Source organism: Somniosus microcephalus, chromosome 3 (genome assembly GCF_052327205.1).
Source record: "Somniosus microcephalus isolate GS21.2 chromosome 3, FLI_Smic_1.0, whole genome shotgun sequence".
Classification (NCBI taxonomy): domain Eukaryota; kingdom Metazoa; phylum Chordata; class Chondrichthyes; order Squaliformes; family Somniosidae; genus Somniosus; species Somniosus microcephalus.
In genome coordinates, this window is record NC_140989.1 from 8,169,242 (window position 1) to 8,196,698 (window position 27,457).

Below are 27,457 nucleotides of genomic sequence, written 5' to 3' on the forward strand. Positions count from 1 at the left end.
TGGTCATTTGTTCAATGGGGACTTTGTGCCTCATAGAAGCAGTGATAAGCAGTGACACTGTAAAAACAGCCCTTTACTGGCTGCTGGCACCAGACATTCCAGCCCCCGCCCACCTTGCTCTCCCCGTACAACATGCACCACTCACAAAATCAGGTGACATCAGCTTATTTTGGCACCAAGTCGGCCAACGCTCTCAGATTAAACACTCCTCTCTTACACTCCCGCCATGCTGAATATTTTTGGGTAACTGGTGGTTTATCAGGCGAGGGAAGGGTTTTGTTTTGGACTGTCCAAAATATTTTCACATAAGGTCAGAATTGAGTGTCGCAAGTGGGCTATTACTAAAACAGAACAGAATAGTAATTCCACAGGCTCTACGTCAAGACATGCTCAAAAGGATTCATGAGGGACACCTCGGAATTGAAAAATGCAAAAGGAGGGCAAGAGACACTGTTTATTGGCCTGGCATAAATGAGGACATTGAGAACATGATAGGCAAATGTGAGACATGTCAGAAACACCAAAACAAACAAGGTCATACACTGTTAGAACTGAGGAAGGACAGATTCTCAGGAGGAACCGCCATTCCCTCCTAAAAACACAAGAGACTATTCAAGACCAGATTGATGACAATGCCGCAACTGCATCTGGTCATTCACCGCCAGAACAATCTCATGAAGACACATCAGACTTACCTCTGTTGAGAAGATGCACACGTGAAGTAAAAAAGCCTGATAGACTTAATCTTTGAGTACAATGTAAAGCTTTGAAAATGTGTTGTTTTGAAAATGTTTATGTTTATAGAGCACCAACAAAAGTGTTACTGATATCATCTTTATTGTTTTCTTGAAAGTTGATTGATATTGATTTTGTTTAACCTCAAAGAAAGGGGGATGTAATGATCAATAGCATGTCATTCTATAGTGGACACTAGGTGGAGCCGTAGAGCCGTGTAGAGCTGTATATAGCTGTATGTATATAAGACTACACTACCCAGCTGTATGTATATTAAGACTACATTACCCATGAGGCACTAGGCTACCCACAAGGCAGCAGTCAAGATGGATGCCTCTACAGATACTGTACCTAGTCCACATGTGCTCAATAAAAGTGTCTAGCAAAAGCTAGCTGTGTTCATAATAAGAATATCTATTTATTAATGAACATAAGACCTGTGGTAGCCAGTTCCACATTCTCACCACTCTCGGGGTAAAGAAGTTTCTTCTGAATTCCCTATTGGATTTCTTGGTGACTATCTTATATTGATGGCCTCTAGTTTTGCTGTTCCGCATAATTAGAAACATTCTCGTTGTGTCCACTCTATCAAAACCTTTCATAATTTTAAAGACCTCTATTCGGTCACCCCTCAGCCTTCTTCTTTCAAGAGAAAAGAGACCCAGCCTGTTCATCCTTTCCTGATATGTATACCCTCGCATTTCTGGTATCATCCTTGTAAATCTTCTCTGCACCCTCTCTAGTGCCTCTATATCCTTTTTATGATATGGAGACCAGAACTGTACGCAGTACTCTGTGTGGTCTAACCTAGGTTCGATACAAGTTCAGCATAACTTCCCTACATTTGAATTCTATCCCTCTAGAAATAAACCCTAGTACTTGGTTTGCCTTTTTTATGGCCTTGTTAACCTGTGTCGCTACTTTCAGTGATTTGTGTATTTGTACTCCGAGTGCTCTTCTACCCCTTAGATTTGTATTTTCCAAGTAATATGCGACCTCCCTATTTTTCTTATCAAAATGTAATACCTCACATTTATCTGTGTTGAATGCCATTTGCCAATTACTTAACATGACTGGGTGTATGTAGCTGGCTGGATCTCTCAGCTCAGTCTCCACATTAGGTTGTCCATTAGGACTTAACGTTTATTACATCAGGATCATCTGAAGTGTAACATATTCCAAAACATCCTTTTATGTGGACAGCATTACAATTCCAGGATCTTCAGCAGGCCACAACAGAACACATGTTAGAATCTGCTCTTAGTCTGAAAACAATGACAGAGACTATACAATATGTCACATTGCACTGGATTAAGTGAACAGAACTGAGTCCAGCCAAACCAAACTAAGCCAGCAGGATGAGAGATGGGTCTCGAGAGGGCATTGTAGACACCAAAGCACTGCTGCAAATATAGTAACATAACAACATAAGAAATAGGAGCAGGAGTTGGCCATTCGGCCCCTCGAGCCTGCTCCGCCATTCAATGAGATCATGGCTGATCATCGACCTCAACTCCAGTTTCCCGCCCGATCTCCATATCCCTCGATTTCCCTAGAGTCCAGAAATCTGTCTATCTCAGCCTTGAATATACTCAAAGACTCAGCATCCACAGCCCTCTGGGGCAGAGAATTCCAAAGATTCACAACCCTCTGAGTGAAGAAATTCTTCCTCATTTCAGTCTTAAATGGCCGACCCTTATCCTGAGACTATCCCCCCTAGTTCTAGATTCTCCAGCCAGGGAAAACAACCTCTCAGCATCTACCCTGTCAATCCCCCTGAGAATCCTGTAAGTTTCAATGAGATCACCTCTCATTCTTCTAAACTCCAGAGAGTATCGGCCCATTCTACACAATCTCTCCTCATAGGACAGCCCTCTCATCCCAGGAATCAATCTAGTGAACCTTCGTTGCACCGCCTCTAAGGCAAATTTGTCCTTTCTCAGATAAGGAGACCAAAACTGTGCCCAGTACTCCAGGTGTGGTCTCACCAAAGCCCAGTATAATTGTAGCAAGCAGCACCAAAATCTCACAGAAATGGGGCATACTTCGAGCAGCAGAGTGGTAGCGTGTAATGGCGCAACAATGGGCAGTTCGACAGTGGGGATAAAGGACCGATCCCTATCCCACTGGGTTCTTGATATCAGCTGTACTGTGTGTGTGAGGTACAAAGCAGATAGCAGCCTTCTTGGGTGGGGGAAAATTGGTCCCAGGTTGACACAAAGCTGCCCAGGTGAAACCTGGAGTGAAGCCACGTGTCCGCCTGATCACATCAATGAGTGGTGCATCACTCATTGGGGACCAAGTGAAAAGATGGAGCTATTCGAACCCTCTCACAAGTTGGCACAATCAAATCTAAGCCCCTGAATGCATGGTGTGTCACAGGGTAGACGTTCTAATTCTTGGATCAACGTCCTTTATCACGACTGATTTACAGCCCAACTGCAGCGCCTCACTAAACATACCCACACCTAGAATTACTAAATCTCTCATTTAATTCTTGCAACCATACATAATAATTATATATAAATGAGATGTACAGTACAAGGATTCATCATACACCACCAGTCGCCTGATCAGCAGCAAGACAAACATCTCGAGTTGACTGTTTTCTAATCTTGACGTGAGCAGAGGTGAGGAATGAACCTCGAGCTATTTTACATTTGCACAATACTCTTGCTATGTCACTCGGTGTCTCCACTACACATACAAACACTCAACGCCGAGCTGTATTTACAAAATGGACTGTTGACATTGAATGAAAGGAACAAGCCTTGCCCTTGTCTTCCAATGCCTAGATTTCATCGGTCAGTCCCAAATCAAGCATTGAGTGGAGCTTGCCTCAGCTGTCCCCTCAGCGTGCTGAGCTTTAGTTAAAACACCATCTTCACTGGACATTATTTGGCAAGACTAATTTCATTTGTTAAGCAGCACACAACGCAGTGGAATAAATCCGGTTGAATGCACAATTGTTTCCCTTTTACATGGAGTCACCTTGATTACAATTATGAACAGCCCCTCCACCCCTCCAAACAAAAGATGAAGCTTGACTGTCTTCATGAAGACGGTGTCAGTTTAAGTTAATATATGCCCCCATCCCTCGCCCTGGATAGGATCCCTCCCCCCGTCTGTTGTAAATTAACCTAGTTCGGCTTGGCGTGGTGGATGGTCCTGTCTCGCGCTGGTGGTGCCTGAATTGACAGAGTTGACATCAATTTGGGACTGGCTTGGCGTCGCCTGTCTGCACCCTGCCCTGGTCCACAGCGTCCAGCAGGTTTTTGGAGTCCACTGCCAGGTTGTGGGCAGCTGCCAGCATCTGCTTCTTGCACTCGTCACTCAGCGAGGTCACCGAGTTCTGCTGGGCCAGCTTCATCTTGCTGATCAGCTCGGCCAGGTCCTTGTTCAGAAGCTTCTGTGTCCCTTCAATCTGAAAAAACACAGAACCGAGAAAATACGGCCTTCAATCATCTCAGGAAGAAACGCCAATTAAGAAACGCTGCCGTGCTCACATCCCCAGTAACATTCCCACAATTTCAGTGGGAATTCCTGTGATTCCTGCATATCTAAACTGCATAAATACTACACCAATTGCTGCACAGACTGTGAATGAAAATATAAGATTCTGTACAGTAAAAGTCTCAGGAATGTCACTGAATCTCAGTGGACCTTTTGTTGACACGCACTACCTATCTCAGGGTCTGCTGCAATCTGGACATTGTTTCAAACCTTTATTCTGTTTCACGTTTTTTGGTCACACTTTCGTGCCAATAGAGTCATAACCGCACAGAAGGAGGCCATTCAGCCCATCGAGTCCATGCTGGCTCTCTGTAGAGCGATCCAGTCAGTCCCAGTCCCCTGCTCTATCCCCGTAACACTAAGATTATTTCCCTCAAGTGCCTATCCAGTCTCCCCTTAAAACATTGAGGGCTGGATTTTGTCAATGGGGACGTGATGGAGGCGGGACTCGCACTTTTTGGGTTTTAGTCCCGCCTCCATCGACTTGTGGCCAACCCACGCTATTTTCCCTTGATTGACCTTGTTAAACCCGCCCAGCGGGCTCAGCAGGCCAATTAAGGGACACCTGGTTACTGCTGACGTCAGTGATTGACATTTCATCTGTCAAGAGCTTTTGACAGATGAAAAATCAACATTTGACAGCTCTGTGAAGCTGTCAAACACTGACAATCTGTCTTATAACTTGAGTCCTTCTACTCAGACAGTTACAGATCTCTCCAGACCAGAAAGCAGAGGCTGCAGATTTTGACATTTCAGCGGCCATTCTGCTTTCTGTGCCAGTGAGCTGAGGGACTCCCGAGAACTGAAGGAAGGAAGCCTGCAGGAGAAAGTAAAGGTAAGTAAAACTTATTAAAACACTTTACACTCGCCTCACACACTTACCTCTGCACACATGCACCCATCACTCACCTGCACAACGGACATCTCGACCCCTCCAACCCCCGCAGACCGACGGTCCGCCTCACTAACTTGGTGTGGTTCAGAGCCATCGGGAAGCCCACACTTCAGGGCTAAACATAGGGATTAGGCAAAATACTGCCTGTTAACTACCTGTTAACGGGCAGTTAATTGGCACTAATCCCCTTCCCGCCTCGGGGAGGCGGCTCCCAGCACAGGTCAGGTCCCCGCCTCCTGGGACATTGGCACGGAGGCGGGTTGGGGGCGAGATACGTTCCTGTCCCCCGACTCTGCAATTTTCCCACCACTCCCACCTCCAAACCCACCTCCGCGGGGCTTGGAAATTCGAGCCCTGTCTCCGCTTCCACCACTTCCGTCCGCAGCGAATTCCAGGTCCTCACCACTCGCTGCTTAAATAGTTTTTCCTCACATCCCCCCTGTATCTCTTGCCCAAAACCTTAAATCTGTGTCCCCTAGTCCTTGTACCATCAACTAGTGGGAACAGCCTTCGCCGTCTAACCTATCCAAACCCGTCATAATCTTGTACACCTCTATCAAATCACCCCTCAACCTCCTTTGCTCCAACCTGTCCTTGTAGCTACGATCCCCCATCCCCAGAACCATTCTGGTAAATCTCCTCTGCACCCTCTCAAGGGCCTTCACATCCTTCCTAAAGTGTGGTGACCAGAACTGGACGCAATACTCCAGTTGTGGCCTAACCAGCGCTTTATAAAGGTTCAGCATAACTTCTCTACTTTTGTACTCAATACCTCTATTTATGAAGCCCAAGATCCCATATGCTTTGTTAACCACTCTTTCAATATGTCCCGCCACCCTCAGGGACCTATGCACATTAACCCCCAGGTCCCTCTGTCCCTGCACACTCTTTAAAACTGTGCCATTAAGTGTATATTGCCTCTCCCTGTTCCTTCTGCCAAAATGCATCACCTCACACTTCTCTGTATTAAATTCCATCTGCCACTTGTCTGCCCATTCTGCTAGCCTTTCTAAGTCCTGTTGCAGACGATTGGTATCATCCTCACTGTTTGCCACACCCCCAAGTTTGGTATCATCGGCAAATTTAGAAATTCTACTCTGTATTCCAATATCCAGCTCATTTATATATATCAAAAAAAGCAGTGGCCCCAGCACTGACCCTTGGGGAACACCACTGTCTACCATCCTCCAGTCTGAAAAACAGCCATTTACCACAACTCGCTGTTTTCTGTCCGTAAGCCAATTCGTTATCCAAGCTGCCACTGACCCACCTATTCCATGAGCCTCAATTTTGTTAACCAGCCTTCTATGTGGTACTTTGTCAAACACCTTCAGAAAATCCATGTAGACAACATCCATTGCATTCCCTTCATCGATCCTCTCTGTTACTTCATCAAAAAATTCAATTAGATTAGTCAAACACGATCTGCCTTTTACAAATCCGTGTTGGCTCTCCTTAATTAGCTGAAACCTCTCCAAATGCCCGTTAATTTTTTCCTTGATTATTGTTTCTAAAACTTGACCCACCACTGATGTTAAACTGACCGGCCTGTAGTTACCATTTAAATTTAAATTCAACATCTTCCATTAAAAGAAACCTCTCTCAGGATGTGGATGTTGCTGGCGAGAGTGGCACGTATTGCCCGTCGCGGGTCGCCCTGGGAAGGTGATGGTGGGCCTTCTCCTTTAACTGCTGCTGACCACACCCTTTGTAGAGGCTCGATACATCTGAGTGGCCTTCTGGGCCTCAGAGGGCAGTTACAAGTTAAGGTAAGGACGGCAGGTTTCCTTCCTTAAAGGACATTAGTGAACCAGTTGGGTTTTTACATGCTGACACCTCATGCTCACCTTTACTGACATCAGCTTTTCTTTAAACTGCCAAGTTGGGATTTGAATGAACGCTGTCCCAGATTATTGAGACCCGGCCTGTTGAATTACTCATGCAGGAAGATAACCACGAGACTACCACACGTTGCTCGTTATTGGTTTGCGCTGCACTGTTTTAAAGGGGACAGGGTGCTGGAACATGCAAGTAGGGGGGAGTTGTTCATCTCCAGTGAAGGAATTTGGAATAAAGTTGCTCAGTGTTATATTCAGTGAAGCAAGTGCTCTTTGTTCGGTTTTTGGATAATGAATAATAAAGGGTAGAATTTCAGCGGGGCTTCTCCTGAGCAGTTATAGAACTCTGCAAGGGGATGATTCTGGGATGCAGGAACGCCGGGGAAGAGGGTCTGAGGGTGTGGGAAGTATTGGGGATGTCAGGTCTGATTATCTTGGAGGTCTGCCGGTGTAGAGGTGTGGATGACATTGGCAAGGCTACAGTTATTGCCCATCGGTAATTCTCATGAAGCAAATGTTTATTTAAGTGCCTGCAGTGGCTTGAGAGCATCAAGAGTCAGTGTGACAAAGCAATGGCAGATTAAATTTAATACATGCTTTCCAGGAATGGTGTTGAAATATTTGCAGGTTGTGCCTTCAGCCGCCTGGGCCCTAAGCTCTGGAATTCCCTCCCTAAACCTCTCCACCTCTCTTTCCTCCTTTAAGATGCTCCTTAAAAACGAGCTCTTTGACCCAGCTATTGGCCACCTGCCCTAATGTCTCCTTCTTTTTGACTCGGTGTCAATTCCCGTCTGATTTACGTACCTGTGAAGCACCCTGGGACATTCTACCACATTAAAGGTGCTATATAAATGCAAGTTGTTGCTGGCGGACTGTGTTGATTTAGCGAAGGACGAAGCTAAAAGAGATTACGGGGCCTCAGGAGATGCCGCGCTCAACATTTCCAACCAATTCAGAGCACCAATCAGCAAAGCCAATCGAATGTTGAAATATATCGCCAAAGCAGGAGAATACTGGGGTGAAATTTGAGCTGGGCAGTAGCGCAAAGCAGACAATTCTACAACAGAAAAGGAGATTGGCAGAGTGTAGAGCCAGCTGTTGATTCATCTGCTTTGCGCTACTGCCCAACTCAAATTTCATCTCCCAAAAATTCATGATCAAACTCTGCAGGGCTCGAGCCAGACCAGACCTCAAGTACTGCGTCCAGTCCTGGTTACTGAGACACAAGGGAGATATACAAGGCAGATCCTTAATGTAAAGTGCCTGAATTATGAGAAAAGACTGGAAAAGCAGGAGTGCTTACGGCACGGAATAGACTCCCATTAGTGTAGTGGAGGCAGAAACCCTGCCGTCATTTCAGAAAGAATTGGATGCTGCAGTGGGCGGACATTAGGGTATTTCGGGATTGATGAATGGGCAGAACAGCCGTCGTCAACTATCATTTTCTGATGATCTTGTAAGTGGAATCACGTACAGGCCGGACTCAGTAGGGGTGACAGGCCCTTGTCCCTGAAGGACATTATAGTGTCATCGGGCAGGATTTTCATTGGGCCGTGGAGGCGGGATTGGAGGCGTGCGGGGGGGTTAAAATCCCGAAATCAGGGGGCACGAACCCATCCCGCCCCCAACCCGCCTCCATGCCAGTTTCAAAGGAGGCGGATACCCGCCCCGCACTGGGACCCACCTCCCCGAGGCGGGAAGGGGATTAGTGCCAATTAACTGCCTGTTAACAGGTAGCTAACAGGCAGTTTTTAGCCTAATCCCTATTTTTAGCCCTGAAGTGCAGGATTCCCGACAGCTCCAAACCACGCCAAGTTAGCGAGGTGGGCCGTCGGGCTTTGAGGGTTTGAGATGTCCGGTGTTCAGATGAGTGATGGGTGCGTGAGTGCAGAGGTAAGTGTGTTTGGTGTGTGTAAAGTGTTTAAAGAAGTTCTACTTACCTTTACAGCCTTTCTTCCTTCAGGTCTCGGGAGTCCCTCATCTCACTGGCACAGAAAGCAGAATGGCCGCGATCTGTCAAAAATTGCAGCATTCAGCTTTCTGTTCCGGAGAGATCTCTACATCAGCCTGAGAGGAAGGAATTAACTTAGTGTACAGATTGTCAGTGTTTGACAGCTTCAAAGAGCTGTCAAACGCTGATATTTCATCTGTCAAAAGGTCTTGACAGATGAAATGTCAATCTGTGACGTCACCTGTTGCCGGGTGGCCCTTAATTGGCCTGCTGAGCACGCTGGGCGGGCTTAACAAGGTCAATCAAGTGAAAATCGCGTGGGTTGGCGACAACTCGATGGAGGCGGGACTACAACCTCGAAAGATGTAGTCCCGCCTCCTACACGCCTCCAGTATCAAAATCCAGCCCATAGAGTTATACAGCACAGAAAGAGGCCCTTCGGCCCATCGTGTCCACGCCGGCCATCAATCCCCGTCTATTCTAATCCCATTTTCCAGCACTTGGTCCATAGCCTTGTATGCTATGACGTTTCAAGTGGTCATCTAAATGCTTCTTGAATGTTGTGAGGGTTCCTGCCTCTACCACCCTTTCAGGCAGTGAGTTCCAGATTCCAACCACCCCCTGGGTGAAAAAGTTTCTCCTCAAATCCTCTCTAAACCTCCTGCTCCTTACCTTGAAACTATGCCCCCTGGTTATTGACCCCTCTCCTAAGGGGAAATGTTCCTTTCTATCTACCCTATTTATGCCCCTCATAATTTTGTACACCTCAATCAGGTCCCCGCTCTGCCTTCTCTGCTCTAAGGAAAACAACTCCAGCCTGTCCAGTCTCTCTTCATAGCTGAAGCGCTCCAGCCCAGGTAACATCCTGGTGAATCTCCTCTGCACCCTCTCCAATGCAATCACATCCTTCCTATAGTGTGGCGACCAGAACTGCACACAGTACTCCAGCTGTGGCCTAACTAGAGTTTTGTAGAGCTCCATCATAACCTCCCTGCTCTTATATTCTATGCCTTGGCTAATGAAGGCAAGTATCCCATATGCCTTTTTAACCACCTTATCCACCTGTCCTGCTGCCTTCAGGGATCTATGTACATGTACACCAAGGTCCCTCTGATCCTCTGTCCTTCCTAGGATCCTACCATTCATTGTGTATTCCCTTGCCTTGTTAGTCCTCCCAAAATGCATCACCTCACACTTTTCAGGGTTAAATTCACATTCACATTAGTGAACTAGCTTCCTTCCTGGTCATTCTTCTGATGCCAGCCCGTTACCTGATTTATGGACATCAGTTTCATAACTTGCCATGTTGGCATTTGAACTCACGACCTCTGGTTTGAAAGTCCAGTAATATAACAATTGCAGTACTGTGGTCTTGAGATGAACATTAATAGCTCTTCTATAATATAAAATATTCATCTATTTTCAATAAGAAAGCTATATGGCACATCCTGCCAAATTCAGCCACAAGGGGCTGGATGAATGTTCCTCCCTCTGGTCGGGATGGAATGGAATAATTGTGTAGAATATTTCAGACACTATGGTTTCACCCCTGGAATCCAGATTGAAATCTAGTCCAGATTGAGAGGGTGAAGATCTTCTCGAACTAGACAGGTTTACAGCACAGAAGGAGGCCATTCAGCCCATCGTGCCTGTGCTAGCTCTTTTATTAAGAGCAATACCACACTAATTCCACCTTTACGTTTCCATTAAAAGATGCAATGGTCTCAGCCCCAATCACTCCATGACAACACATTCCAACAACTCTCGGCGGAAAGACATTTCTCCAAACTTTTCTCCTCCCTCTTTGGGACAATTTTAAATTGATGACCCCTCGTGACTGAATCCGCAACCAGAGGAAATAGTCTTTCCCTATTCACTCCACAACCTTCCTCAGGATTTTACAAACCTCTTTAAATCTCCTCTCTGCTCCAGTGGAAATTGCCCCACTCTCTCCTCTTCTGCAAGTGTCCAGTGCAGAGTGTTGGAACACTCCCCTTTTGAACTCTATGGGCTGGATTTTGTCAATGGGGACGTAATGGAGGCGGGACTCGCACTTTTTGGGTTGTAGTCCCGCCTCCATCGACTTGCGGCCAACCCACGCTATTTTCCCTTGATTGACCTTGTTAAGCCCGCCCAGCGGGTTCAGCAGGCCAATTAAGGGACACCTGGTTACTGGTGACGTCAGTGATTGACATTTCATCTGTCAAGAGCTTTTGACAGATGAAAAATCAGCGTTTGACAGCTCTGTGAAGCTGTCAAACACTGACAATCTGTCATCTAACTTGAGTCCTTCTACTCAGACTCAGTTAGAGATCTCTCCAGACCAGAAAGCAAAGGCTGCAGCTTTTGACAGTTCAGCGGCCATTCTGCTTTCTGTGCCGGTGAGTTGAGGGACTCCCGAGAACTGAAGGAAGGAAGGCTGCAGGAGAAAGTAAAGGTAAGTAAAACTTATTAAAACACTTTACACTTACCTCACTCACTTACCTCTGCACACATACACCCATCACTCACCTGCACAATGGACATCTCGGCCCCTCCAACCCCCGCAGACCGACGGTCCGCCTCGCTAACTTGGCGTGGTTCGGAGCCGTCGGGAAGCCCACACTTCAGGGCTAAAAATAGGGATTAGGCAAAAAACTCCCTGTTAACTACCTGTTAACAGGCAGTTAATTGGCACTAATCCCCTCCCCGCCTCGGAGAGGCGGCTCCCAGCACAGGTCGGATACCCGCCTCCTGGGACATTGGCCCGGAGGCGGGTTGGGGGCGGGATGGGTTCCTGCCCCCCGATTCTGCAATTTTCCCACCACTCCCGCCTCCAAACCCACCTCCTCGGGGCTTGGAAAATCGAGCCCAATGTGTTTGTTTGAAATGTCTTTATCAGCTGGTTTAATGAATGCACCTTACAAATAATCCTGCTCCTAGCAAGCACCCTTTCACAAGAAGGTGAGCATAATAACTGGTGATAACATCGACCGCCACTCACCTCTGTGCGTGAAGAAGCAGGGAGCTTTGGTAAGAGCTCATCCACACTGCCAGTCAAATTGCGAAGTTTCATACCCACCGTCTGGAACGCAGAAAATGGTATGCTGGCGTTACTTTGTTGTGAATTAATAGTGCGACACATCTGAATTAACGGATCAGAAAACCATTGTAATAACTGCAGCTATAAAGGTCATTAACCGCTGCTCCTTATTCACTGAACACTCCAGTTAATTGCAGCCCCAAGTTCTCATAAACCAGATGAAGAATAATTTTGATTATTCCAACGCACTCCTGGCCGGACTCCCACGTTCCACCCTCTGTAAACTTGAGGTCATCCAAAGCTCTGCTGCCCCGTGTCCTAACTCGCACCAAGTTCCGTTCACCCATCATCCCTGTGCTCGCTGACCTACATTGGCTCCCGGTTAAGCAGCGCCTCAATCTTAAAATTCTCATCCTTGTTTTCAGATTCTTCCATGGCCTCGCCCCTTCCTATCTTTAATCTCCTCCAGCCCCCATAGCCTTCCGAGATATCTGTGCTCCTCTAATTCTGGCCTCTTGAGCATCCCTGATTTTAATCGCTCCACCATTGGCGGCCGTGCCTTCAGCTGCCGAGACCCTAAGCTCTGGAATTCCCTCCCTAAAACTCTCCGCCTCTCTTCCTTTAAGACACTCCTTAAAACCTTCCTCTTTGACCAAGCTTTTGGTCACCCGCCCTAATATCTCATGTTGCTTGGTGTCAAATTTTGCTTTATAATGCTTCTGTGACACATCTTGGGATCTTTTACTACATTAAAGGCGCTATATAAAGGCAAGTTGTTGTTGTTATTTGAGCATGTTGTTCGTGTATGTGACTACATATTCTACCCCAGTTTTATTGATTCACGGAAATGACCCACCCCAAAGACACTGGCAGCCATACTAGGCAATAGGAGTGCTGTGATCGTTACCGGTGCTGTACATTCCAACGGGAAGCTGAGTTTAATTAGCCTTTCGCAGTAGGAAAGAGACTTACTGGGACTATTGGCCCAAATTTCCTCTTAGCATATGCCGGTGCTGATTTCTTTTGCTTTGTAACACAGCCGAGATTTACCACTCAATCTGATGCCCAGTAAAATTCCTATATACCCGAGGAGCCAGCCACAACACGGCTGCAATCGGCTATTTGAGCCACTAGCCAAGCCTGTGACAACTGGGAAATGTTGGTGTTCAGAGGGACCTGGGTGTCCTTGTACACGAATCACTGAAAGTTAACATGCAGGTACAGCAAGCAATTAGGAAGGCAAATGGTATGTTGGCCTTTATTACAAAGGGGTTGGAGTATAAGAGTAAGGAAGTCTTGCTACAATTGTCTTGGTCAGATCACATTTGGAGTATTGTGCACAGTTTTGGTCTCCTTATCTGAGGAAGGATATACTTGCCATAGAGGGAGTGCAACGAAGGTTCACCAGACTGGTTCCTGGGATGGGGGGATTGTCCTATGAGGAGAGATTGAGTAGACTAGGCCTATATTCTCTAGAGTTTAAAAGAATGAGAGGTGATCTCATTGAAACATAAAAAATTCTTAAATGGCTTCACAGGATAGATCCTGAGGGGAGTCTAGAACCAGGGGTCACAGTCTCAGAATAAGGGGTCGGCCGTTTAAGACTGAGATGAGGAGAAATTTCTTCACTCAGAGGGTGGTGAATCTTTGGAATTCTCTACCCCAGAGGGCTGTGGAGGCTCAGCCGTTGAGTATATTCAAGACAGAGATCGCTAGATTTTTGGATATTAAGGGAATCGAGGGGATATGGGGATAGTGCGGGAAAGTGGAGATGAGGTCGATGATCAGCCATGATCTTATTGAATGGTGGAGCAGGCTCGAGGGGTTGAATGGCCAACTCCTGCTCCCATTTCTTTTGTTGTTAACAAGATACTTACTTAGCCATTATAAATCGTGGTTTTGTCTGAAGGAGACTGTGAAGTATGTACCCCGACAGAAAAGCTGGATCTAGGACCAGGCCCTTCAGTCGATGGACGAACACTGCCAAAGAATCCCAACTTCAGTTTGGAATGTAATTTGAAGAGATCACAGAGGAGGTGCTGGGTGTCCTGGGAGGAGGCAAATGCTGTGCCAAGCCCCCCCACAGAGGAGATGCTGGGTGTCCTGGGGGGGCTGGGTGTGCTGGGGGCTGGGAGGGGGCGAATGCCATGCCAAGCCCCCCCACAGAGGAGATGCTGGGTGTCCTGGGGGGGCTAGGTGTGCTGGGGGCTGGGAGGAGGCGAATGCCGTGCCAAGCCCCCCCACAGAGGAGATGCTGGGTGTCCTGGGGGGGCTGGGTGTGCTGGGGGCTGGGAGGAGGTGAATGCCGTGCCAAGCCCCCCCAGAGAGGAGATGCTGGGTGTCCTGGGGGGGCTGGGTGTGCTGGGGGCTGGGAGGGGGCGAATGCCGTGCCAAGCCCCCCCACAGAGGAGATGCTGGGTGTCCTGGGGGGGCTAGGTGTGCTGGGGGCTGGGAGGGGGCGAATGCCGTGCCATGCCCCCCCACAAAGGAGATGCTGGGTGTCCTGGGGAGGCTGGGTGTGCTGGGGGCTGGGAGGAGGCGAATGCCGTGCCAAGCCCCCCCAGAGAGGAGATGCTGGGTGTCCTGGGGGGGCTGGGTGTGCTGGGGGCTGGGAGGAGGCGAATGCCGTGCCAAGCCCCCCCAGAGAGGAGATGCTGGGTGTCCTGGGGGGGGCTGGGTGTGCTGGGGGCTGGGAGGAGGCGAATCCCAAGGTGCTGCACAGGAGCGATTATCAAACAAAAAAAAGAGACAGAAAGGAAAAGTAAGAAAAAAATATGCCTAATTTAAAATTTGACATTTTTAAAATCTCCCTGAAAAATTCAAAACCTGATGGAATAAGACTGCACACCTGTAATTGTTCATTTCTGGCGCCAGAGAGGTTAATTGGCACCAGTCACTATACACCATATATCGATATCCACGCAGGGAACCATTTTAAAATTACTTTTCAGGTAAAGTCACCGGTAAGTCAGCGTTTATTGCCCACCCCGAGTAACCCGGAAGCGGTTTGATACAAATGAGCGGCTCAGTGGGCAGTTAAGAGTCAACCACGCTGGTGTGGGTCTGGAGTCACCTACAGGCCAGACTGGGCAAAGGACGCTGCTGAACCAGCTGGGTTTTTACTAGTTTCCTGGTCACTTTTGCTGATACCAGATTTTTATTTTATTTCCAGATTAGTTTTTAAATTGAATTCAAATTCTCAAACTGCTGTGGTGCGATTTGAACTCAAGCCTCTGGAGTACTAGCCCAGTAACGTCACCACGACACTCTGGGTTTTACCCAGTTAAACACTATAAGCCTGAAGAAGTAATATATTTAAGTTTATTTGTCTGTGCTGGACCAAAATTCATTCAGCCAATGTCCTGCGAGCTCTTCACTCCGCTCTGGCTGAACACCAGGGCCCGCCGAGGCTCAGTGGGCAGCACCCTCACCTCTGAGGCAGAAGGTTCAAGTCCCACTCCACAGACTTGAGCACAAAACACAGGCCGACACTTCTGTGCTGCAGTGTCGGAAGTGCCGTCTTTCAGATCAGACGTTAAACCGAGACCCTGTCTGCTCTCTCGGGTGGATGTAAAAGATCCCAGGGCCACTATTCGAAGAGGAGCAGGGGAGTTCTCCCCGGTGTCCTGGACATAGAAACATAGAAGATAGGAGCAGGAGTAGGCCATTCGGCCCCTCGAGCCTGCTCCGCCATTCAATGCGATCATGGCTGATCATCCAAATTCAGCACCTGGTCCCTGCCTTCTCCCCATATCCCTTGATCCCTTTAGCCTTAAGAAATATATCCAACTCCTTCTTGAATATATTTAATGAATTGGCCTCCACTGCCTTCTGTGGTAGAGAATTCCACAGGTTCACCACTCTCTGGGTGAAGAAATTCCTCCTCATTTCTGTCCTAAATGGCTTACCCCTTATCCTCGGACTCTGACCCCTGGCTCTGGACTCTGACCCCTGGCTCTGGACTCTGACCCCTGGCTCTGGACTCTGACCCCTGGCTCTGGACTCTGACCCCTGGCTCTGGACTCTGACCCCTGGCTCTGGACTCTGACCCCTGGCTCTGGACTCTGACCCCTGGCTCTGGACTCTGACCCCTGGCTCTGGACTCTGACCCCTTACCCTTAGACTCTGACCCCTGGTTCTGGACAATATTTATCCCTCCACCGACATCACTAAAACAGAAGATCTGATCATGTTATTTCACTGCTGTTTTGGGGGACCCTGCAGTGTTTCCCTTCGCGCTGTGGATGTCCCGAGCTTGCAAAAGGTGCAATATAAACACAAGTCCTTTCCATTCCTGGGTTGAATCAGCTCACCTTCACAAGGTTTACGTATTCCTCAGATGGGAGTTGGTAGACCTGGTTCTTCAGATGCAGCACAGCTTTAACCAGTTCCATTACCAGAGGGTAGACCTTGTCATCGGTACGATCCAGGTTGGCTGTGGGGGCTGCTTGAATAGGCTGAATGTAGGAAAATGGAGAGACATCAGGAGCCAGAAGTCTACACAGAAAGGTTTAATTCACAACTTAGGGACTGCATCCGCTAAAGGGGACACCGACGGTGAGTTTATGTATCTGGGAGAATTCTCAATGGAACAGAATGTGAGGACGAGGCGAATTTGTTTGGCCAGAAGGGTTTATGACAGGCCATGGAAACCACAGTGGCCAACTCTGGCCAGCGCTCAGACCTGGGTCCACCCAACATGTCCCATCAACAGCGCTCAGGTGACTAGACCAACAGGGATGCAATACAGGACATTCTGCGTTCTGTGCAGTTATGCTGGTGTCAGGGTGAGGTGGTACCACTGCAGCTGAACTGCTTCCAAAGTTGGCACCTCCTGGATGGGGACGGTCACAGGATGAGCAGTATAATTACAAAGGAAGCTTTTTACACTGTAAAGTTTAAGCAGCAGCAAAGTCTACAGCAGCTCAGAGACTCGGCTCCATCATCCTCAAAGTTTTGCATTTGCTCGGGGCTGACGGGGCCTTTCGCGAGTTAAAAATGTAGACGCTAATTTGATTGCCAGCGAGGAGAGCTCTGCAGCGGCACTGAAGACCTCGTGTGCTTGGCCCTGCTCTGAGAGTGGTGCAGAATGCCCAGTGTAACTCAATGCTGCCGTCAGCGCGCAAAATCGATTCACTTCAACAGTGTAAGGTGCAGCACAACTGGCCAGTTTCAGAGCCAGCGCAGGAAGGCAGGAAGGTTCGGTCTGTGCACTCACCGGTAGATTCTTCCGCGGAGGTTTTTCAGGTGGTCCTGTGAACTCAGCTCCAAAGAAGAGTTAAAAAGAACACTGTGTTTAGTACGCTTAAACAACAATGATGTGCATTTATAAAGCGCCTTTAAATAGGAAATGTCTGGCAGCTCCTCGCGCACTGACACTGCCGTTGTGATCTGCAGCCAGCACTGCTAGAAACTGGCACTCAGTTTGGTTTCCCTTTTGCACGAGTACAACGTACCAAATTCTAACCCTCCTCCTTGGGCTTTATCCGAAGGAGGTTGCCAGTTTGCTGCTGTGGCCCCCTACCCGAGACCGCGACAATCGTCCCACCCAGGAGACATCATCCACTGATCCGAGCTGGATTCACACTGAGTGCCAGAGATAGAAGGACACTGCTGGGGCATGACCCAGTTCCAAAAGTAAAGCGTTTTAAAAATATATATTTAGTAGGAACGCACACTGTATGGTATAAAATGCCCAAATTTAACAGCTTACCTGTTTGCCTCCATGATGCACAAAAGAATAGAATAAAGATTCACTTATTAACAGAACCATTCATTTTTGAAAGGCTTCAGTGTTCTGGTTTAATTAGATGAATATAAGATGAGGTGTGGAGTAGATAGAAGGCTGTGCAATGGCGGTATACAGTTGCAGCATTTACATACATATTTCGTTCTGTTCAGTTCCATTTGCAACTCCTCAGATAATGAAGCAGTCCGTGCCCACATGCAGCAAGACCTGGACGACGTTCAGGCTTGGGCTGATAAGTGGCAGGTAACATTCGCACCACACAATGCCAGGCAATGACTATCTCCAACAAGCGAGAGTCAAACCACCACCCCTTGACATTCAACAGCATTACCATCGCCGAATCCCCCACTAACATCATCCTGGGCGCCACCATTGACCAGAAACTTAACTGGACCAGCCACATAAATACTGTGGCTATAAGAGCAGCTCAGAGGCTGGGAATTCTGCGGCGAGTGTCTCACCTCCTGACTCCCCAAAGCCTTTCCACCATCTACAAGGCACAAGTTCCCCTTCAAGTCACACACCATCCTGACTTGGAAGTATATCGCCAATCCTTCATCGTCGCTGGGTCAAAATCCTGGAACTCCCTCCCTAACAGCACTGTGGGAGTACCTCCACCACACGGACTGCAGCGGTTCAAGAAGGCGGCTCACCACCACCTTCTCAAGGGCGACTAGGGATGGGCAATAAATGCTGGCCTTGCCAGTGATGCCTATCTTCTACGTTTTCTATGCCTCCTCCTGGATCCACAGAAATCATTGAAAATTGAACTTTTTGTCTCCCCTTCGGCCAGACCGGTGATACTGGGTGGAGCCAGGACGGTACAGGCTCCGCCCAATTACGTCCCATAATATCAGTTAGGGTCCCTTGAACGTCATCGGCCCCTGATTTACATATAAAAAGGGCCCACTGTCTGAAGCAGGCGGGTGCGCTAGCCCCCCAGAAATGGGGCCTTCTGGAGATGGCATTGGCGGAAGCGGGAACGGGATTGGGATTGGGATTGGGATCGGGAATGGGGCGCTAAGCTTTCCCCCACCATTCTAGAGGCGCTAACAGCCCTATTTCCACCCAACAGCTCTGGTGAAAATCTTCCCCAATGTGTCAATGCTTTCAAAAATGTTTAGTTCTGACTTTTTCTATTGAAATACAATTGTTAACAAGCCGCGATATCCACTTCGCTCCACAGCACAATATCAACTCAAAGCACTTTCATTTACAAATTTGATACTTACTATAGGAAGTTTCCTGGTCATTATCCTGAAAAATAAAAGAGATGCGGAAGGTGTTGACTCTTCGCTGCCCAGTGTTAAATTCATTCATCAATCTCCTTAGGGCAGCTGTCCCGTGTATTCCATTAAAGTCAACCCTTCAACCCAAGGCACTGACAACGAGGCAGCTTCCTCCCTCACTCCCACTCCCCTGGCCCACCAACACTTGGTCTGATCAGGTAATGTGTAGGGTGGGAAAACTAACTGAAATTCGGCCTGATGGGCCCGAGTCAGATTTCATACTGAGTCTGCTAATAGAAACATAGAGACATAGAAGATAGGAGCAGGAGTCGGCCATTCGGCCCCTCGAGCCTGCTCCGCCATTTAATGAGACCATGGCTGATCATCCAAATTCAGTATCCTGTCCCTGCCTTCTCCCCATATCCCTTGATTCCTTTAGCCTTAAAAAATATATCTAACTCCTTCTTGAATATATTTAATGAATTGGCTTCTACTGCCTTCTGTGGTAGAGAATTCCACAGGTTCACCACTCTCTGGGTGAAGAAATTCCTCCTCATTTCAGTCCTAAATGGCTTACCCCTTATCCTTAGACAGTGACCCCTGGTTCTGGACTCCCCGACCATCGGGAACATCCTTCCTGCATCTAGTCTGTCCAGTCCTGTCAGAATTTTATAAGTTTCAATGAGATCCCCTCTCATTCTTCTAAACTCCAGTGAGTATAAGCCCAATCGACCCAATCTCTCCTCATACATCATTCCTGCCATCCCAGGTATCAGCCTGGTGAATCTTCGCTGAACTCCTTCCATGGCAAGAACATCCTTCCTCAGATAAGGCGACCAAAGCTGCACATAATACTCAAGATGTGGTCTCACCAAGGCCCTGCACAACTGCAGCAAGACATCCTTGTTCCTGTACTCAAACCCTCTTGTTACGAAGGCCAACATACCATTTGCCTTCTTAACCGCCTGCTGCACCTGCATGCTTACCTTCAGCAACTGGTGCACAAGGACACTCAGGTCTCGTTGCACTGCCCCTTCTCCCAATTTATTGCCATTCAGATAATAATCTGCCTTCCTGTTTTTGCCACCAAAGTGGATAACCTCACATTTATCCACGTTATATTGCATCTGCCATGCTTCTGCCCAATCACCCAACCTGTCCAAATCATCCTGGAGTTTCTCGGCATCCTCCTCACAGCACACATGCCCACCCAGCTTTGTGTCGTCTGCAAATTTGGAGATATTACATCTGGTTCCCTTGTCTAGATCATTAATATATATTGTGAATAGCTGGGGTCCAAGGACCGATCCCTGCGGTGCCCCACTAGTCACTGCCTGCCACTCGGAAAAAGACCCGTTTATTCCAACTCTTTGCTTTCTGTCTGCCAACCAGTTCTCTATCCAAGTCAATACCTTACCCCCAATCCCATGTGCTTTAACTTTGCACGCTAATCTCTTATGCGGGACCTTATAATGGACTCTAGCATTTGCCCCACTACCGATGTCAGGCTTACCGTTTTCTCTCTACCACCTTTTTTGAATAGTGGGGTAACATTAGCTACCCTCCAATCCATGGGTACAGTTCCAGATTCCATCGAATTTAGGAAGATGATCAGCAATGCATCGACTATTTCTAGGGCCACTTCCTTAAGTACCCTTCAGGGAAAGGACTTGCCTCCCTGCCTGGGGTGGTCTCCAGGTGACTCCAGTCCCAGAGTATGTGGTTGGCTCTTAATGCACTCGGGCCAACTGGAGGTGGTCAGGGTGATCCACAGCCCAAGAACCAGTCCAAGGAAATATGTGAGCAGGAGTCAATGCCTTTAGAAGGGGAGGCATTAGTGTAATATTGACAATAAAAACGTGAGTGATGAAGTTATTCCTGATGTTTCAGTAATTTAATTACGGTAATATTGGTATTTATTTCTTAATCACAATTGTTGATTTGATCAACAAACAAACCTGGGTGGCCCAAAGAGACAAGAGGTTCCGGTCTGGCCAGAAGTTTAAGGGTTAGCAGCCTTGGTGTAATTCCCTTGAATATATTTTCACAGCGAGCATACCCTTGGGGTATAAAGAGTGACTTACAGAGAAAGCTCAACTACAGGGACAGCACCAACCCTCAATGGGTTACCAGCTGATACCGTTTGCAAATAAACATGCAAATTAGATTTGGAAAATAAAACATTTATTATAAAAAAAACTTACATTGTCTGGCTTGCTGCTATCATTCGGAGCCTAGGGGAGAAAGAAAAGAGTGAACACATAGGTCAGATATCCGAATATCCGTATTCACAATGCAACTTGTCCTAAACAAGAACATCGGGTTTGGAAAACCCAGTCCTGCGGTCAAGGACGTCCCTGTTTTTATCTGTTCTTCAGGAACTGTGAACCAGCTCAGACTGAGACTACATACTGACAGCGAGATACACTGCGGTCCGTCTACGGCGAACAACCTCAGACCTTCAGTAACTTCTGAAATGGTTTTAACAAACAGTTCAAGAGTAGCTGCCGTCCCCCGCACTCCGTCCCCCGCACTCCCCCCCACTCCGTCCCCCGCTCTCCCCCCTCCGTCTCCCGCACTCCCCCCCCGTCCCCCGCACTCCCCCCTCCTCCGTCCCCCGCACTCCCCCTCCGTCTCCCGCACCCCCCCCTCCGTCCCCCGCACCACTCCCTCCGTCCCCCGCACCACTCCCTCCGTCCCCCGCACCACTCCCCCCTCCGTCTCCCGCACTCCCCCCCCCGTCCCCCGCACTCCCCCCTCCTCCGTCTCCCGCACTCCCCCTCCGTCTCCCGCACTCCCCCCCCGTCTCCCGCACTCCCCCCCTCCGTCCCCCGCACTCCAGCCCCCCGTCCCCCGCACTCCCCCCCCTCCGTCCCCCGCACTCCCCCTCCGTCCCCCGCACTCCCCCCTCCGTCCCCCGCACTCCCCCCTCCGTCCCCCGCACTCCCCCGTCTCCCGCACTCCCCCTCCGTCTCCCGCACTCCCCCCTCCATCCCCCGCACTCCCCCCTCCGTCCCCCGCACTCCCCCCTCCGTCCCCCGCACTCCCCCTCCGTCCCCCGCACTCCCCCCTCCGTCCCCCGCACTCCCCCCTCCGTCCCCCGCACTCCCCCCTCCGTCCCCCGCACTCCCCCCTCCGTCCCCCGCACTCCCCCGTCTCCCACAGTCCCCCTCCGTCCCCCGCACTCCCTCTCCGTCCCCCGCACTCCCCCCTCCGTCTCCCGCACTCTCCCCTCCGTCTCCCGCACTCCCCCCCTCCGTCTCCCGCGCTCCCCCGTCTCCCGCGCTCCCCCGTCTCCCGCGCTCACCCGTCTCCCGCGCTCCCCCTCCGTCTCCCGCGCTCCCCCTCCGTCTCCCGCACTCCCCCCTCCGTCTCCCGCACTCCCCCCTCCGTCTCCCGCACTCCCCCCTCCGTCCCCCACACTCCCACCTCCGTCCCCCGCACTCCCCCCCGTCCCCCGCACTCCCCCCCCCCGTCTCCCGCACTCCCCCCCCGTCTCCCGCACTCCCCCCTCCGTCTCCCGCACTCCCCCCTCCGTCCCCCGCACTCCCCCCTCCGTCCCCCGCACTCCCCCCTCCGTCTCCCGCACTCCCCCCTCCGTCCACCGCACTCCCCCCTCCGTCCACCGCACTCCCCCCTCCGTCCCCCGCACTCCCCCCCCCCGTCTCCCGCACTCCCCCCCCGTCTCCCGCACTCCCCCCTCCGTCTCCCGCACTCCCCCCTCCGTCTCCCGCACTCCCCCCCCGTCTCCCGCACTCCCCCCCCGTCTCCCGCACTCCCCCGTCTCCCGCGCTCACCCGTCTCCCGCGCTCCCCCTCCGTCTCCCGCACTCCCCCCTCCGTCTCCCGCACTCCCCCCTCCGTCTCCCGCACTCCCCCCTCCGTCTCCCGCACTCCCCCCTCCGTCCCCCGCACTCCCCCCTCCGTCCCCCGCACTCCCCCCTCTGTCCCCCGCACTCCCCCCCCCGTCTCCCGCACTCCCCCCCGTCTCCCGCACTCCCCCCCCCGTCTCCCGCACTCCCCCCTCCGTCTCCCGCACTCCCCCCTCCGTCCACCGCACTCCCCCCTCCGTCCCCCGCACTCCCCCCCCCCGTCTCCCGCACTCCCCCCCCGTCTCCCGCACTCCCCCCTCCGTCTCCCGCACTCCCCCCTCCGTCTCCCGCACTCCCCCCCCCGTCTCCCGCACTCCCCCCTCCGTCTCCCGCACTCCACCCCCCCGTCTCCCGCACTCCCCCCCCCGTCTCCCGCACTCCCCCCTCCGTCTCCCGCACTCCACCCCCCCGTCTCCCGCACTCCCCCCTCCGTCTCCCGCACTCCACCCCCCCGTCTCCCGCACTCCACCCCTCCGTCTCCCGCACTCCCCCCTCCGTCTCCCGCACTCCACCCCCCCGTCTCCCGTGCTCCCCCGTCTCCCGCGCTCCCCCGCGCTCCCCCGTCTCCCGCGCTCCCCCGTCTCCCGCGCTCCCCCTTCGTCTCCCGCACTCCCCTCCGTCCATTGACTGAAGGTTTTAACTGAGCTTACAAAATAAGTGTTCATTAGCCACACAAAATAGTCTGCCTTAGAATTACAAGATTTTACACAAAATATGTGTGTGTCAGCGTTGTGCAGGTAACGATGGCAGACGATTGTGGGTCAGTGGGTGGCACCTCATCAGCGTGTGACAGGTGTCACTTTGGGAGCATCCTTGCTGCCCTCCCATGTCCGGGCAGGGAAGAGTTCTTGAGGCCTCTCTCCCATCTATGACCACAGCCACGGACTAGTCAATGGGCCGACTAGTCAACTTTTTTTTGAAACCTCCTCCTCGGGGTTCCAGGCCATGCGAGCACTGGGGCTCAAGTCTGGCCTTGGAGAGGAGGGTGTGCCTCACCTCGCTCGGTGTACTGGCCGCCACTGATACGTGGCAACTCCCGCCACAGGGTGTCTCCATCCGCCGGCCATCATCTGCTCTTGCAAAGAAATGAATGGATGTTCTGCCCCTCACCGGGTAAGTGACAGGGTCTGGCCAGCAACAGGTGGATTCCGTTTGCGTATGGGACGTGTCCGTCAATCTCCCACTGGATTTCTGATGGGAGGCCAGTGGAAATCCCAAGGAGTTTCGGGGCCGTAGTGTTTTTCACGTCATACTCACAAGCTGAGTGAAGCAGAAGCTGTAAAACACCCTGTGCATCAGAGTCCTTGACAAGAACACAGCAACTCAACGACAAACTTGCCTATCCCACCATGTTCTGTCAGAAACATTCAGTTAAGTCCCAGTAGAGTGAAATCCCCTTGTGGTGAAATGATGTCCATTATAACGGGGCTTCCCTGCGCACGAACTACTAACAAGGCAACTTACCAGAAGCTTTTCTTCCTTCTCGAGCCACCGTTTATCCTCCAACATCTCTCGTTGTTGCTGCCTGATTCTCTCCTGAAGTTTGGCCTGATCCATCTCCCAGAGTTTCTGCGCCTCTTCCTTGCTGTTAAGCTCAACAATAAAATCGGCTTCCTGCGAAACCCAGGAACATAATCAGGTCCGTCCACAAACACGTAATGGTAAATGTTTTCAGTGGAGACCGAGGAGCGCAACGGAACACAGCTCTGTCCTGTCGGAGCGTTCGCCCAATCTAACGACATGCTCTCCCTGCCAGCTGTAAGGAGCCTGAATTACAGCCTGCGGCACAATGGATCAGTGCACTGTCTGGTGTGTCGCCGAGCCGCAGAGATCAGGAGGGGCCTCCTGCTCCGCGATGGCCGATCTCTGCTGGGATTGTGGTAATGGTGCCATGTTGGCTTCAATGCCCCAAGACACTGAGTGAGAAACGACTCGAGTTCTCACCTTCCCATAATCTCCTCCCCCCAGCAAAACTCTCCCTCAGTAAACATTGTATGAGGACAGGATGAGCCTTAGCTGCAGTGCTCCTCGTGCCTGAATGGCCTGTTGAGGCAGTGGGGGTCATTCTTGGCGCTCGCCACTTGGGAGATAACCTGGACTGACTGCCCGCTCTGGACCCTGCCCCATCTTTATCCGATTCATTGCCATGTGATTATAATCGGGCGTGTTCCCTACAACAGACGGGCGATCCGCTCCGCCCGGTTAATGGCCCAGGCCGTGAAGGTGAAATATAAGCCCACACTGTCCGGAACCTCCAGACTACTGGACACCCCGCATGAGTTCAATCAGATTGACATCAACAGAACCCCAAGTTTAAGTTCCAACCGTGGAACTCAATCAGCAGCAATTTACACAGGATTACACCGGATATACGGCACAGAAACAGGCCATTCGGCCCAACCAGTCCTGCCGGCGTTTATGCTCCACTCGAGCCTCCTCCTGTCTTTCCTCATCTAACTCTATCACCGTAACCCTCGATTCCCTTCTCCCTCAATGCTTGTCTATCTTACTGTTAAATGGACATTCCCATCAAGCAATACATGACACTGAAAATCAGGCGGACACGAACAGATAAAGCTGACGTAAAAATCAAAGCAAACATCAAAGGACATCTCAGGACTGAACAGTAAGATCAGGGGCAGGGTCCATTCAAACAACACTTCAGGGGAATACATTTTAAACATTTTAAGTTTCTAACCCACCCCAAGATACCAGCTGTGGCTCAGTGGGTAGCACTCTAGCTTCTGCTCCAGAGACTTGAGCCCATTATCCAGACCGACACTCCAGTGCAGTGCTGAGGGAGTGCCGCACTGTCGGAGGGTCAGTGCTGAGGGAGTGCCGCACTGTCGGAGAGGCAGTACTGAGGGAGCACCGCACTGTCGGGGGGCAGTACTGAGGGAGTGCCGCACTGTCGGGGGGTCAGTACTGAGGGAGCGTCGCACTGTCAGAGGGCAGTACTGAGGGAGTGCCGCACTGTCGGAGGGGCAGTACTGAGGGAGTGCCGCACTGTGGGAGGGGCAGTACTGAGGGAGCGTCGCACTGTCAGAGGGGCAGTACTGAGGGAGCGCCGCACTGTCAGAGGGCAGTACTGAGGGAGTGCCGCACTGTCGGAGGGGCTGTACTGAGGGAGTGCCGCACTGTCGGAGGGGCAGTACTGAGGGAGCGCCGCACTGTTGGTGGTGCTGCCTTTCAGATGAGACGTTAAACTAAGGCCCTGTCTGCTCTCTCAGGTAGAGGTAAAAGATCCAATGGCACTATTTTGAAGAAGAGCAGAGGAGTTTCCCCCGGTGTCCTGGACAATATTTATCCCTGAATCAACATCACTAAAACAGATTAGCTGGTGATTGTTACATTGCTGTTTGTGGGAGCTTGCTGTGTATAAATTGGCTGCTGATAAACTACATTACAACGTGGACTACACTTGAAAAGTACCTCATTGGCTGTAAAGTGCTTTGGGACGTACTGAGATCCTGAAAGGCGCTATAGAAATGCGAGTCCTTTCCTTTCACGCAGTAACAGATTATCTCCCCGAATCTGTTTAAGATCTAACTCCGACAAACACCATGGAGCGGTACGCAAGCAAGTTGCTCTTACCCGGACACTGAGTCGTCTGAACGGCTTCTGAGGTGAGGTGTTTGCTGAGTCAGCTGGTGCCTCATTGCTCAGAGAGCAAGGTATGTGCGGCGAGCTGGCGCAGAGAGACTCTGGCACCTGGGCGGGTCAGACAGCACACAGAAAACAAAGCAATCAGCAACAAGACACAGCAGAGAGCCACACGGGCAAAGCACACGGCACACGGCAAGCCAACACTACCCAGGTCCTGAAAGCGGACAGTATCGTCGGTTTATCTATGGCATGGCCATCTCACACTTCAGCGGTGGAGTCCAGCAGAATGTGATGGGGATTCCTGTAAGTGCGACAGTCACTGAGCATAGCATCTGAAAGCTAAGACTAGACAAGCACACATTAAGACTCTGGCGATGTTGCAGGCAGACACTGCGGCCCATGTAAACTCAGGAAGCACTTACTTGGCAGAGTATGGCAACAAACCAGGTTTCCATTGATCTCCCACTAACGTTACAGCAGGAGATTGGGGCAACTCCTCATGGAAATTCTACCCCAACGGCACTATGATCACTAAAGCTCCAATGTTTCCATACTTCAACATGGCTTATTATTGCCTTCCTCTTGTGAGTGCCCTCACCTGCTCTTTAAGAAAAGCTTCTTGAAAACTCCCTTAAACTCACACGTGTCGACAGGTTGTCCCCATTGTAAATCCCAGTTAATGTCAGGAACTCAGTTGTAATCATAGAATCATGTCTGAAGTCATACATTGACCTGCCTGATCGGTTTCTCCCTAACAGTGGCGCAGATTGGAGAGGCCTACCTTGGAAAACCTTTTCTTTAATCTTTTACCGTGCTCCTGACATTCCCTCTATAGGGCCCAATTCCACACCTTCCTGCCTCATTGCTTCTCACTGTGGCCACAATCTCTGGTTTCTCTCCCTCCAACCCTCGCCTTGCAAGATCTTAAGCACACGCTCGATCAGGTCCCAAACAATATAGCTGATTGTGCTTGCACAAGATGCTATCAACCCCTCTTACTATAGGATCGCGTACAACCAATAACACTGCCCCAATCGTATCTGCCCCC

At 50.4% G+C, this 27,457-nt stretch overlaps 1 protein-coding gene across 1 annotated transcript in view; it reads right to left on the minus strand.

Moving 5' to 3' along the window:
- Positions 1-439: 439 nt before the first annotated feature.
- The window catches only part of LOC147120823 (protein-tyrosine kinase 2-beta-like), a 389,336-nt gene continuing 362,318 nt past the window's right edge, over positions 440-27,457 (minus strand). The window contains exons 23-30 of the mRNA XM_085978989.1: positions 26,398-26,514; positions 24,268-24,417; positions 21,137-21,166; positions 18,936-18,960; positions 17,173-17,219; positions 16,268-16,411; positions 11,916-11,996; positions 440-4,159 (exon numbers count right to left, since the gene is read on the minus strand). Coding sequence (XP_085835115.1) covers positions 3,944-4,159; positions 11,916-11,996; positions 16,268-16,411; positions 17,173-17,219; positions 18,936-18,960; positions 21,137-21,166; positions 24,268-24,417; positions 26,398-26,514 — 810 coding nt within the window. The 3' untranslated portion in view covers positions 440-3,943. The remainder of the gene's footprint in view (positions 4,160-11,915; positions 11,997-16,267; positions 16,412-17,172; positions 17,220-18,935; positions 18,961-21,136; positions 21,167-24,267; positions 24,418-26,397; positions 26,515-27,457) is intronic.